Genomic DNA, 14,062 nt, shown 5'->3' on the forward strand with positions numbered 1-14,062 from the left:
GTGGAGCAGTGTTAGCATCAAGTTAGCATCACATCTGTTAGCAACACATTAGCCAGCAGCGACTGATCAAGACATGCTGTTCATTCCAATATGGTGCACACGCGCACACACGCGCACACACGCGCGCACACGCATGCGCACACACACGCGCACACACACACACGTCAGTTTTCACCTGTGTGGGGGGTGATAGGTGCCACTCTGCAGAGCTACTTTCTGCCCTGTTTAACTGTCACAGAGACACTGATACACATCCACGTGGTATGTGGCACAAATAACCTCCCATACATTAACACACGAACACAAACTGAATTGAAGAAGTCGTGTTAGTGCACCAATCAGAGAGCAGAACCCTGTTAATGAAGCCAGAAGAAGAAAAGGAGGAGAGAGATGTTAGAGAAATCAAACACAGAGGAAGCAGCAACATACTATTCCCGCTCCTCCAGGTCGCTGAAACGTTTCTTCAGTCTTCAGGATGAGAAACAGAAAGAAAGTTAAAAGCTGCTGTGAGAGAGAAACGTCACTGAGAGAACGACAACACAACAGGAACACAAACTCTAACAGTTCATACAGAAGAAGAAGAAGAAGAAGAAGAAGAAGCCAACAGGCCTCAGTGTTTTCATCCTCCATCTGTCTGCAGCTGCTTCACAGTCCCAGAACCTCAGACCTGGATCTGGACCCACCGCTTTACTCCAACTGTCCTCACAAAGGATCTGACCTGAGTTTCACCACAAAGACGCTTCGGTGTTAGAGGATCCAGCGGCTTCATGAAGCCAGCAGTCCCCTCTGACTCTGAGACAGCAGCTCTGCTCTGTTCAGATAGATCCAAATCTGGTGGATTCAATTCAGCTTTATTTATACAGCTCCTTCCACAATCCAAAGTGTCTTTACGGAGCTTTACAGAGAGCGAGAGTCTGACCCCATATCAGTGACACTGACAAGAAACAGGTCGTCTTCTGTCCTTTACTGTCCCACAGCTGCGACCCTCACTGAGCAGCTACAGCATCGTTTAGCAAAGACGCTTTAACATTCAAACGCGGAGGCGCTTTAAGATGCGTTTACAGACTGAACCTGTTCATCGGACGCTGGATGGAGGTCAGGGTCACTCACGTCTCGCTCTTAATGAGGATTCCCAGTTAGTCTTTCTAGATGTTAACACTGTAAATGGTTTGAGTTCTACCTCAGGGACAGGGACCTGCTTTGTCTAAAGGATGGACCAAGTCGTGCCCAGGAGACAGTCCCTGAAGCTCCAGCAGAAAAGCTCGGCTCTCAGTCAGAGAGGTGAAGTTAAACAGGTTTATCAAAGCTACCAGTTTGTTTTCAAAACTGAAAGCTGAAAACATAAATCTCAGCTCTGTGTCTGTTTCCAGGTGTGAACGGGCTCATTGTTGCCTCTTGTGGCTGTTGAGAGAAAAACAGCAACAACAGCTGAAGTTCTCACCAACTGTTAGTAACCAGCAGGGGGCAGTGATGAGACCATGACAGTCCAGTAATGAGGCGAGGAAGACGCCGCAGTAGAAGAAGACTTATGTAGACAAACAACACAGAGGTGAGATCCAGAGACTGATGTCAACACATATTGTTGATCTGTGTGATGTAATCTTTATTTACCTGTCGGCGTCGGTGACCAGCGCCAGGCGGCCATAGTCCCACGCAACTTTCCGAAGAATAGAAAAGACAAAGAGTAGCACCTGAAGAAGAAAAAGAAGGACTTCCTGTTAGACTCGTAATGGAAACGTATAAACACACGATGTAAATCAGAGGTCAAAGGTCAGCGCGGTCACAGATCTCACTGATGAAGGACAAAAGTACAAACTCAGTGAATCTGTAACTACAGCTCAGAGCGACTGAACATCAGCGTGTGGGTCGATGCTCCTCCAGCTGTGAAGCTGCAGAATTGATTTTTCCGACAGTCAGTAAACATCACAGCAGAAAAAAACAAAACATGCAGATCCCACAATGCAACCTGTTTTTACACCAACCTCTGTGTCCTGACTCAACACGTAACCGTGAAACATCTGCAGACAGTTCACGCTTTCATCACATCTGTTCAATGCCTTTTGTTTATGAAGAAGCTGAACTGTAAGTAAATCTTCCTTCTGATGGACACGTTTTCCCACAATGCACTGCACAAAGGAAACTGAAGAGCTGGCTGCAGATTGACTTTCTCTACATCTCGCTCTGAGGTTATCTTTCGGCTGCTTGGTCCGTCGTCAGACGTACGATGGACAGTCCAGTGTGAAGCGAGGCGCTGGACCACCTCGCTCGCTCCGGGGACCACAGGAGCGGTGAAGTGTCAGCTGGACCACCTGCAGTCAGCCGTCCACCCACCACAGGTCGTCTTTGCTGGAGACGTCGGTCGGGCAAACGTAACGTGGTCATCAGCCAGAAGGTTGGTCTCATCCGTTCATCCTGACCCTTCACACTGAGCTGTTTGTGTGTCTGTTGTACAGTGAGCTGAAATCCTGTGTGTGTGTGTGGAACAGTGTGGAATCTGAGCAGGTATCTGTATGCCACTGGACTGATCTCCACCCCCCCCATGTGTGCTGCACTGAGCGTGTGCGGCGGCGGGCTGACTCACCAGGAAGCACATGAAGTCGAGGGCGAGCACGGTGGGCACCCCTCCGAACGGCAGCCCCTGCAGCACCGTGCTGCGGATACGAGCAGAGTAACAGTAATCTTTGGACTCGCTGTGAGCCGAGCAGTTGTCCGGACCGCATGCCTGGCCGCCACCGAATATCGCCATGGTAACGATCAGCGCTCTGAGCATGCTCACTGCCGCATCCTCGCTGAGAACCTAGGAGAGGATGAGGACTTTAGTGCATGAACGCAGACACGTTTACAGGCAGCAGACAAACACAACTTCAACAAAAAACTAAAGAAAGAAAATCACAGTCAAACAAACTCAGTTCTGATGGTTTTCAGAACGATCGGATTCCACCAGATCGTACGAGGCTGCGAAAACCGTCACAGCTACAGCTTCTTTCTGCTCATGAAGGCGTTTCAAAGGCCGACCCCTGTAAGCAGGTTCAGACTGCCTTTATATTTAAAAACCAGAATCTCAGCCAGAATCTCAGCTGGAAAATAAAATGATCCATTGACCTGAAAGATAAAATCAAAGAAATATCACGACTGAAATGATTTTAGTATTTTTAGATACATCTTATTTTAGTGGAATCTTATCACTGTTCAGGAGGAGCTGACTACATTTCCCAGCATTCTTTGTTCAGCAGCAGCAGGCAGCTTTCTCCTCTGTGACCTACTGATCCCGTTACTATGGCAACCCTGACTGCAGCTCCTGACCCACTTTTTATGCCTCGGCGGATGTTTGTCACAAAACGACAGTGACGGCGCTCGGGCCGATGACATCGTCGTTACATCACAGACTCAGAGAACAAAGAAACGCCGTTATGCTGAAGCCCGCCATCACCTGATGGTGACCAGTACGCCCACTGACTGTTTCTGTCTGGTGACGTTTAGTCCAAAAGCCAAAGAGATTCAGTTACTGAGACAGAAAACGGAGGGAAACTGAGACACTGATCGACTGATCGAGGTTATCAATCATCAGATCATGTTAAAGTAAAACTGCAGACGCTGAGAACAGAGCGAGTCTGTACACTCATGTTCTCATTGGTTCTGTGTAGAACGTGAAGTGATGATGTGATCTGGAATATTCCATCAGTTCAGCGTCATTCAGAGAACACCCCCCCTCCCCCTCCCCCTCCCCCTCCCCCCTCCTCTCCCCCGTTGTCATGGTGCAGCAGCAGCATGACTCATCTGAAGCCTCCGGAGCTGCAGACACACTGCAACACTGACAACACACAGTCTGCATCTCATCAGACCACAACCAACACCTGAAGACCTCCTGAGAGACCAGGACACCTGGTCCAGGACACCTGGTCCAGACCACTGTCTGACCCCCTTCATTAGACCTCTGTATCCTTACACTGGTCCAGTCCTAGGCTCAGACCTGCTCACATAAACACTGAACGTCTGTGTGTCCAAAACGGCCCCTCATTATCATCCACTCATTACTCTCGTCCCTGCCTCGTCCCTCCCTCGTCCCTGCCTCGTCCCTCACTCATCCCTCCCTCTCCTCTGGGGATCAGTGTCGTCTGATTGGACCTCAGTGTGACTGTTTGTGTATTTGGGTTTGATTTTCCATCAAAGACACAAATATGTGTGTTTCCACTGGGGGACGAGGATCAGGGGACAGCAGCTGAGAGACGTCTCCTGATGCTGGCCTTACACTCTCGTGCTGTGTTTGTACAGAAACCTTCAGGCATTAAAGACGCTGCTGAGTCGCCCGAAGCTGTTTCTCCTTCCGTTACTGTTCGACTGTCTGCACTCGCTCTCTGCTGACGTCTGCGGCGCAGAGATAACGGCTCAGTGTGTGTGTGTGTGTGTGTCACTGATATCTGCTCAGTACATGTATGACAGTTCACACGCTGATGAGTGACAGGTCAGAAGTTTTCGAACGCTGAGAACCGTTACTGGAGTTTCCTCGGACTGATTCAGTCTCAGTGTCTCTGAAACTAAAGCCCAGAACAAACGAAAGGAATCAGTGAATCCTGAAGTGAAGCTTTTTGGACATCGAAACTTTTTCATCGAAACACTGATCTTTGTAGCAGCTAAGGTTTTTCACTGGACCTGAACTGATCAGAACCAGAAACAGAAACAGAAACACTTCATTGCCAGGGATCTGGCACAGTGACTGACAGGTCCCATAACACACGCTGTGAAACATACTAAATAAAAAAAAGGAAAGTAGAAGAACAATCGTGCAGATTGTTCTTCTACGTCTATGTATGAGATTTCATTACAACTGGGAACACTGGGGGTGTCCTAAAACTTTTGACCAGTATTGGAAATTAGAAAATAATTTTTGGGACGTTTTTGTCTTCAGTTGACAGTTAACAGTTGAGAGGCAGACAGGAAATGAGTGTGGACATAGACAGAGGGACAGCATGGATCAAAGGTCTGGATTCAGACCTGGGGTCACACAGTACGTGACGGTTCACAGCGGTTTGTGAGTCGTTTTATTTTTTTTTGGTGAGTATGTTTATGAGCGAGCTGTCTGAAGGCTGAAGGTCTTTACCTTCATGTGTTCAGGAACCTGAAGCTGTCTGAGGGCTGAAGGTCTTTACCTTCATGTGTTCAGGAACCTGAAGCTGTCTGAGGGCTGAAGGTCTTTACCTTCATGTGTTCAGGAACCTGAAGCTGTCTGAGGGCTGAAGGTCTTTACCTTCATGTGTTCAGGAACCTGAATCTGTCTGAGGGAACCGGAAGAAAATCTGAATAAAAAACAAAACTCCTCTTTTTCACTGTAAAAACAAGCGTTGTTTGCTGTTAACATGAGGTTTCATCAGTCAGCAGCATGTTTCCCTCAGTCTGAACCTGGTCTGAACCCGGTCTGAACCCTGGTCTGAAACCTGGTCTGAAACCTGGTCTGAAACCTGGTCTGAACCTGGTCTGAAACCTGGTCTGAAACCTGATCTGAACCCGGTCTGAACCCTGGTCTGAAACCTGGTCTGAAACCTGGTCTGAAACCTGGTCTGAAACCCCGTGGTTTTGTTCTTGAAGCCTTCGTCTAACCTGCAGCTTTCTTTATGTCCTGGGTGAAATGGCTGCTGGTGGGAGACGCCGGCTGAAGTCCCTCAGCGGTTCTAAAGGGTTCTAATGAAGAAAGTCAGAACGTTTCTCTGCTTCTGATCAGTGTGGTTCATAAAGTCCTCAGCTCCTCCAGCTCCTTCAGCTCCTTCAGCTCCTCCAGCTCCTTCAGCTCCTTCAGCTCCTCCAGCTCCTCCAGCTCCCACGCTGACGTCTGCCTTTACAGCAGGAAAGAGAGAACTGTTCCGTCTCTGGTGCAGATTTTCTGCAGCAGCAGCAGCTTTTACTCTGAGGACCTTCACACACTCACAGGTGCAGATCTCCTGACTTTCAGTCCAAAACACTGGATCCTACATTTCCCAGAATGCACCGGGTACTGTCTTTCAGTGGAGCCCCCCCCCGGCTCGTCTTTAAACTCCACACCTGCAGTGTGTTATCATATTTATCCTGTTACACTGAACTAATCAGCAGGTTAACAAACTATCGATTAATCACATGAACACAGCTGCTCTGCTGAGACGCTGCGTTAAAGTGCAATCATAAAAACTGGACAAATGAAATTCAAAAGTTGTGCAGTTCGTTCTCCATTTCCTCCTGATGCATCTGCTGTATGTTCACAGACAGGACGCCCGGAAAAACAGCCTGCAGAGGTCAGTGAAGGCAGCGCTGCCTTAGAGTCCACTCTCAGGTGTCGGATTTCAGAGCGTCCACCACAAATAACAACCACCCTGAGACGTTCAATGCTGCCGTACGGGACGAGTTTGGCTTCGTTTAAAATGCTCTGAGTGACACATCACAAAAGTCTTTTTATCATAGAAGAAACCAAAGTTTAGGTGTTTGTCTAAACACATTCAGTCGTAGACAAACTTTATCTGAAATAGATTTTAAAAGTGGTCAAACGAAATGAGGAAGCATCTGATCAGAGATCAGACCAGACGTGTGAGGTCGGTTTATTTCATCTGATTTAATCTGCAGATTCTTTCCTCAGTTAATCATCAGCATCCAAAACCCAAAGAGAGTCGGTCACTGAAGAGAAGCAGGAATCTGTGCTGAGCAGCTGCACACAGAAACTTCAGGGACGTTTCTCTGAACAGCTGATCCCTGCAGGTCTCATCTCATCTCATCTCATCTCATCTCATCTCATCTGTGCTTCACATGAGCTGAAACATGAAGGTTCACGCTCTCATGGTGACATTTGAACCTGAGAGCGTCAGAGAGCTGATGCTCTTCAGACCACATGGCAGCAGGAACCTGGAGCTGACTCATGTTTACACCCAGTATGTTCATGATGAACAGAAAGTAAAAGCAGAAACATGTCGGCTGAGCTCAGGAGGTGATGAAGGATCAAACTGACAACTGTCTATCACCTGAATGCTTTGAGTCACGTGACAGAGCAGGTGCCAGAGCTCAGGCTGTTTGAACATCAACTTTCACATCTGAGCTCAAACCACACAATGTTCGCCTCATCGATCAGTGACGGATCAATCGATTGATTGTGTGCTGACGGATCAGTTTTCTGTCTCAGTCACTGAGCGAAGCTTGAACCTGATGAAGGTGTTGGAGCTCACGCGGGCTCCTGTGCTCAGGTGCGTCTCACTGACTGACCCGGATCCTGGCTCAGTGACAGCCTCACGCTTCCAGCTGCTGTCGGACACAAACGGTGACTCGATGCTTCTGATTAGTCTCGGATCAAACACCGACGCGCGTCTCCGGACGCGGCCGCGGCCCTGCTGCACCTGCAGTCCGGCCCGAACCGACCGCACCTGCCTCACCGAGCATCCGCGGCCCGTCTGGACAATGTCAAAGAAAAGACGGAGAATATCCGAGTGCAGCACGAAGCAGAGCCGAAGCAGACGAAGCCCGTTCAGATGTAACGGACTGAAGCGTGTCCCAGTCCTCAGAGGTGAAATCACATTATAGCTGCAGACGGACCGACCGACGGCTCGGCGTGTCCTCTGCGCACACATTATATAACCCGACACCCCCACCCCCCAAAAAATACCGGGGTCGGACGGAGGCTGGGTGGATGCTGTCCGGGTGGAAACGCCGAGCAGGAGCCGCAGACAGGCCGCCGGTGAGGCTGCAGCAGCGGCCTATCAGCGGCTGATCGACCCGCTGATGAGATCAAACAAAGCCGTCTTATGATAAACCAGAGAATAAAGCCCGTAATAAATAAACCCCATTAGAATAAAGCCGGTACCTGATCATCAGAAGCCGATCCTCCGCCTCCGAGCCTCCGCCAAATCAAGAAATTTCACCGCAGAGAACGACCCGTTAAATCCTCACAAATCCACCGCCGCCCCGGCTGCGTCCTGCCGCAGCGCCGCCATCCGAGAAACAGGCTGATTCAGGCCTGAGCAATTTAAACCACCGCCGGGGGTCAGAGGGAGAATCCCGCCGCAGGAGCGTGTCCCTCCGCCTGCCGCTCAGTCCACTGCGGGCCGCTGCTCCTCCGCCGGGTGTCGGTGCTAAAATGGAGGCGGTCTCTCCGGGAATAGAAACAGGAGCTGCTGCCGCTGCTGGGAGGAGGAGGGGGAGGACGAGGAGGAGGAGGAGGAGGGGGAGGAGGAGACGGTCGATCAGAACCGCTGCAGATACAACGAGTCACCGACAGGAGGCGCCAACACCACACCTTCACAACAAGTGAGCTCTGCGGCCTCAGGTACACAGGATGTAAACAAAGTAAGAGAATAATTCAGCACATAGTGAAAACGAAAAAAAGATTTTAGTAAAATATTATAAAACAATAATAATTTATCCATGAAATCTGTGTTCAAAGACAAAAACAAATAAAGTTAACAAAAACCCTACAAAAACATTTTGTATTAACACACATTTTAAAACAGTAATAATAAGGAACAATAAAATAAATATAATGCAGAGACATTATTAAAATCATACATTTCTATGGAATGTTTGCAGTGTTTTTAATACAGGAATGATTTCAAATTAAATACTATAAGTTATTTATTTTTTTATCCTAAACCAGCTGTGCTTCTATGGGAATCCATCACATGTGAAATGCTGTTTGGTGTGTGATAAGTCACATGTACATGTTCATTTATCATATGACTAAGTTAAAGCTGGTGAAATGACAGAATGTGGTCAGCAGCACAAAGAGAAACGCCTCCACACGGGGGCGCTGCAGAGCTGCAGGGGGACAGAGATTCAGCGACAGGTGAATTAGACTCAAACCTTGTCCTCGTCCTCTGGGTCCTGATCTGAGTCAGCGCTGAACACAGATTCAGTGTGACATCACTTCCTGAGGATATCATCACCTCTGATGTCCATCCTGCAGAACTTCATTCAGAATCCTGCTGTTTTTAAGTTTCCTTCAATGTCACAGTGATCCAGTGAGAGGAGTCTGTCCATCCATGGCTTCACTGCAGACAGGGGCAGATCACAGCTGATTCAGCTGCTGCTACTGGGACAGTTGGACTGAACGGAGACAGATATAATCTAAACAGGGCTCAAAGAGAACAGCAGCACTGACCTGTGGCTGCATTAGAACAGACCTTTGACAGGGTCTCGTTCTCCTGATGGTTTCCCTTTTCTTCTGTTGTCATACTGGTTCCTGTGTGTTGGTGCACGTCTCAGATCAGCTGAAACACTTTCATCCATTTTCACACAGAAGTCAAGTTTCACCTTCTTCATCCTGCAGAGGAGCAACGTTCAGCCTGAGCAGAGACTGAAACCTGTGTGTGTGATATTTTAAACAGCATCAGTGTGTTATTTTTGTTTTCTACAGTTTCAGGCCCTGTTTGTGTCGTGGCTTGTTCACAGTCATTGTTAGGAAAGCTCAGGTGATGCAAAGCTTCAAAGCTTTATAAACATCCGGACTTCTCTGACCACGTCCCAACAATCAGCAGCCATGGGTTCCTCACACATGCTCATACTTGCCAAAGGGACTTAGGTACTATGGTATTTCCTCTGCTGTGTGCAGCAGTGCTGACCTCAGACCAGCAGAGAGCAGCACTGCTATAGTTTCAGAAATGAACAAACAGACAAAAAGCAGCTGTTAACACCTGGAATCTCCAGAATGTCACTGACTCTGAGAGCTGACGCTGCGTTATAGTCACAACACTGTTCAGAAGCAGCTTCGCCGTGTCCCAGCATGCTCCGCTCACCTGTGTCTCATCCTTATGGCTGCACTTTTCTGTCAAACAGAACTATTCTGGTTTTTATGCTCAGTTTAAATCTCTAACTCTGAGAACTGCATTATGTCAGTGTGTGTGTGTGTGTGTGTGTGGGTGTGTGTGGAGCTGGGCGTGGTTACCTGCTTATCTCCCGCCAGCCTACCTGCCCGGCTTCGTCTCCACAGCTTCTGCAGCAGCCGCAGTCAGCGGTGTGTGACTCCGGTTCATTCTTCATCCTCGTGTCTCTGACCCTGCGTTTCCTCGTGCTCCAGGTGCATCTCTCCTCACAGCTCAGCCTGACTCACCTGGTGTCTCTGCAGACGCCGGTCGGGATCTTCACTGTAAAGGTCTGTGTGTTTGAGCCGTGTTTGTGGAGCCAGTGTGTGAAGATAAGCTACGACTTTACTGAACCCACGGCGGGAAAATTCAATTCAGGCAGCTCACAAAGAAAACAGGAGAAAAGGATAAAGCGCAGAAAAACAAGAAGTGTGCATGAAGTCGCACAGCCAGCTCACCGCGGAGAGACTTTAACTTCCTGTTTCTCTGTGGGACTCCTCGCACTGCAGAGCTGATACTGAGCTCTCTGTTCACATTCAGAATCTGAGCATGAGACTGTGACGGGTCATGAGACGCAGAGCTGAGGACCCAGACTGCTAACTGCACACTGACAACAACAACAACAACAACAACAACAACAACAATGAACTCATTCAGGACACAAAGCAGCTGATGTTGTAAATAATCTGCTGCCATTCAGTCACTTATACACTGTTACTCATCTTTATTCATGTCCAATGTCCTGATCTATAATAATCATTATTATTGTTGTTGTTGTTGCTGTGTTTATATTTCACACAGAGAAAATAAATTATTTCGTGTTTATTTATCATAAATAATAAATAAAAGCCAGCTGTGAATGGAATTTGGTCCAGTCGTCCTGTCTGATAAAAGGACAAAGTGTCTGCTGGAGGGGACGTTGCTCTCATTACTGTTTCACCGCTGAATCAGAACATGATTTATTATTAACATACACTCAGTTTATCCACAGTCTCTCTTCATCTCTGTCTCCAGTTCAGACTCAGAGGTGCTTTATGTCCGGGTCACTCACTGTCCCTCAGCCTGAGACTTGTTGAACTAAATTGGACGGAGACATTTGTCATGTCTCCTTGTCCTGGAGTGTTTTTCATTTAGTTCACTGAGTCGGACTGCTTAAAGGAAGTGTTCCTGACCACCCACCGTATCACCCCGCCCCCTCCCTCTGTCTCACCCCGTCCCCTCCTTCTGTCTCACTTGGTCCCATATAAACCTCCTCGGAGTGTCATCAGTCCCGAGCGGAGCGGAACAGCAGCGGACAGATGGAGTGCTGCGAGACCGCTGTGTCACACCTGAGCTGGGCTCTGATCGTCGGGGGCGCGGTCTTCCTGTGGTACCAGACCCGGAGCCACACGCAGTACGGCCGCTACGTGCCGGCGGAGAGTCGGTGCTGTCCGGCCAGACTGGCCTGGTTCCTGCAGGAGGTCCCTGCCTTCCTGCTGCCGCTGCTGCTGCTGCTGCTCACCGAAGAACCGGACATCGGGCCGGGCAGGAGCGGGCGCAGGAGCGGGAGGACGCTGCTGCTCTGCACCTTCATGCTGCACTATTTCCACAGGTCAGAGGTCAGAGTTCAGGTCAGAGGTGATAAACCCACCAGCTGTCCTCTGCAGAATTATTCAGGAAACAACAGAAGCTATGAAACGCACGAGCTGCTTTCCCTCTGACCGGTCAGGCTGGCTCAGATACAGATCTGTGTTAGGAGGTTAACGCTGCTGTGACCAGTGCTTTTACATGTTCAGTGGTGGCGTCTCTGTTCACTGCAGCTCTGTACTTCAGCATAATTCTGAGATACACCTGGATATTTCCATTTGTCTCCCCTGAGCAGGGCCCTAACTTTAAGATGGAGAGTGTTTTCAGAGTGAATGTTGGTCTTGTATCAGGTGCGTCCTCGGGCTCCTGAGGACAGTGCCAACATGTTCGTCTAACAAATGATTAAGTTCATTTATTGTCTTAACCGTTCAAAATAAAGACAGAATATTTCTTCAGGAGCAGATTAGAAAACCTAAAGAACGTCACATTAAACACAAAAGCATCAAGATCAAAGTGGGAAGCAGATTCCTGTAGTGTTTATCAGCACGTTCACATCAACGTTTCTGAACCATGAAGAGATAATCATCAGGACACTGGCAGAAGGTTGAAGGCTCTGCAGCTGTACAGATCCGATGTCCCAGTTCTTTAGTGTTTACATTTCATGCTGTGATATTCCTGTTTTTACTGAAGTGAAGTAGAAGTAGGGAACGAGTTACCACACCCTGCTGTTCAACACTCTGCGAGCTTTCCACTGACTTCCAGCTGGTTCAGACAATAGAAACTGAGTTTGATGGCGTCTTCAAAGTGACGACAGGAAACCACACAAATGTTTTTCAGGAGTTTCATCTACGCCTTCCTGACCAGGGGACGAGCCGTCCCCCTGAAAGTCCTCCTCTGCGCTGTCGTCTTCTGCTCACTCAACGGCTTCCTGCAGGGACACCACCTGCTGCACTGTGCCCAGTTCGAAGGCACCAGGCTCACTAATCCTCACCTGGCTGCAGGTGAGTCCCAGCAGCATCCACCAGATCTCCAGGACACTCCACCTTCATCACGTTTACGTTTGTTTAATCATCTGTCACATGTTCGTCAACATAGAAACAAATTGTAGCTCCATTAATGATTAAACCTGCAGCTGAAACAGGAAACTGAGTCAAACACAAACTGAACGCGGTGGAAGAGCAGGTGGGTTGGACTGGATCAGACTGAACAGGTACACACAGGTGACCTACAGTGTGTGACCGTGTATAATTTCCTCTGTGTGTATTGTGTAGGTTTTCTCCTGTTTGTGGTTGGTATGGCCATAAACATCCACAGTGACCACATCCTGCGCAACCTGAGGAAACCTGGAGAGGTCGTCTACAGGGTCCCATACGGTACGCCAGACCCAGATCCACACAAGGTCTACACCAGATTCACACCAGACCCAGATCCACACAAGGTCTACACCAGATTCACACCAGACCCAGATCCACACAAGGTCTACACCAGATTCACACCAGACCCAGATCCTACAGACCAGCAGACGCTGACGCACACAGCAGCTCAGTGTCACTGATCAGTGCTGGACGCTGTGGTCACTCTGTTTCTTCTCTCAGGGGGAATGTTTGAGTTCGTGTCTGGTGCTAACTTCTTTGGGGAGATCGTGGAGTGGTGTGGTTACGCCATGGCTGTGTGGTCTTTACCAGCCTTCGCCTTCGCTTTCTTCACAGTCTGCTCCATCGGGCCCAGAGCCTACCAGCACCACAGGTATGTGAGTGACTGACTCATGTCCTCCACAGCATCGGCCTTAATGATCAGTTCAAACACGTTTTCTGTTCCTGCTTAACAACGACTTCAGTATCTGCCCTCGGTCTGTGTTGCAGAGACTACCAGAGGAGGTTTGAGGACTACCCTCGCTCCAGGAGAGCCCTCATTCCTTTCATTCTGTGAGGACGGAGGAGCACATTCATCTCCAGCTCTTCTTTTATTTCTGTCGGCCGTGATTGGCTCTGGAGTTTGGAGCAACTTCAGTCCTTTTAATGGAAACCAGCTGACTGAGGGTCTGCGTGGATGCTGTCGCCTGATGATGTCAAACCCACAGTTTTCAGAATCAGTGGTAATAAAACAGCAGCTTCCACCGATGCTTGTGTGCGGCTGCCAACAGTTTGTCATCAGAGCAGGTTTAAAATGTGATTATTATGGGTAATAATGCAGTAAGGACTCTGAGCACTGATGGGTCTGAGTGTCTACATGTGAATTAATCCCATCACATCTCCAGAATCCTCTGGATTCAGTTCAGCTGATTACTTACAGTCCCAACTGAGAACAGAAAGGAAAAAGAGAAGGGGAGGTAGAAGTAAAACAACCACAACAACCAACCACTAGAAAGCAACAACACACTCCCCAAATATTCCAAAGCAACACAGATGACACCAAAGCTCGTTAACTGATTCTGTTTCCTCACTTTCAGCCTCCCCTCGATTCTGTGGGATGAATAAAACCTGTCTCATGTTCAACACATATTTAAAGTTCAGAAGCAGAAAACGCTTCCTTCTGTGTTCCATTACGTTTCAGATAAACACTACAAGCTTCAGAACAACGTCACATTGCATCTTATTCAGCGGCACTCAAAACCAAACAGACTCAGTTCATTTAGCTCAGGTCTCAGTAAACACCAAAACCTGAGGGGGCGATATGAAATGTACAGGACCTGA

General features: G+C 48.5%; 2 protein-coding genes across 5 annotated transcripts in view; one reads left to right on the plus strand and one right to left on the minus strand.

Moving 5' to 3' along the window:
* Positions 1–8,096, minus strand: part of LOC121180393 (CSC1-like protein 2) — a 26,016-nt gene extending 17,920 nt beyond the window's left edge. For 3 of the 4 annotated variants that reach the window (XM_041035774.1, XM_041035773.1, XM_041035772.1), the window contains exons 1-4: positions 7,811–8,096; positions 2,582–2,797; positions 1,612–1,691; positions 430–468 (exon numbers count right to left, since the gene is read on the minus strand). In XM_041035774.1, the coding sequence (XP_040891708.1) occupies positions 430–468; positions 1,612–1,691; positions 2,582–2,770 (308 nt within the window). In that variant the 5' untranslated portion in view covers positions 2,771–2,797; positions 7,811–8,096. The remainder of the gene's footprint in view (positions 1–429; positions 469–1,611; positions 1,692–2,581; positions 2,798–7,810) is intronic. The other variant, XM_041035775.1, reaches the window with a different exon arrangement.
* Positions 8,097–11,029: 2,933 nt separating this feature from the next.
* LOC121180224 (3-oxo-5-alpha-steroid 4-dehydrogenase 2-like) lies at positions 11,030–13,489 on the plus strand. Its single transcript, XM_041035447.1, has 5 exons — positions 11,030–11,394; positions 12,207–12,370; positions 12,641–12,742; positions 12,965–13,115; positions 13,232–13,489. The coding sequence occupies exons 1-5, from the start codon at positions 11,102–11,104 to the stop codon at positions 13,296–13,298; spliced, it is 777 nt and encodes a 258-aa protein (XP_040891381.1). The 5' UTR covers positions 11,030–11,101; the 3' UTR covers positions 13,299–13,489.
* Positions 13,490–14,062: the final 573 nt, after the last annotated feature.

This window comes from Toxotes jaculatrix, chromosome 4 (genome assembly GCF_017976425.1).
Source record: "Toxotes jaculatrix isolate fToxJac2 chromosome 4, fToxJac2.pri, whole genome shotgun sequence".
In the NCBI taxonomy this organism is placed as follows: domain Eukaryota; kingdom Metazoa; phylum Chordata; class Actinopteri; family Toxotidae; genus Toxotes; species Toxotes jaculatrix.

Bases quoted from the DNA above. Each gene is read 5' to 3' on its own strand.
- LOC121180224 (XM_041035447.1), top strand. From the start codon at position 11,102: ATGGAGTGCTGCGAGACCGCTGTGTCACACCTGAGCTGGGCTCTGATC. The intron at 12,743-12,964 runs GTACGCCAGACC...TTCTTCTCTCAG, and splicing joins CGTCTACAGGGTCCCATACG to GGGGAATGTTTGAGTTCGTG. The intron at 13,116-13,231 runs GTATGTGAGTGA...TCTGTGTTGCAG, and splicing joins AGAGCCTACCAGCACCACAG to AGACTACCAGAGGAGGTTTG.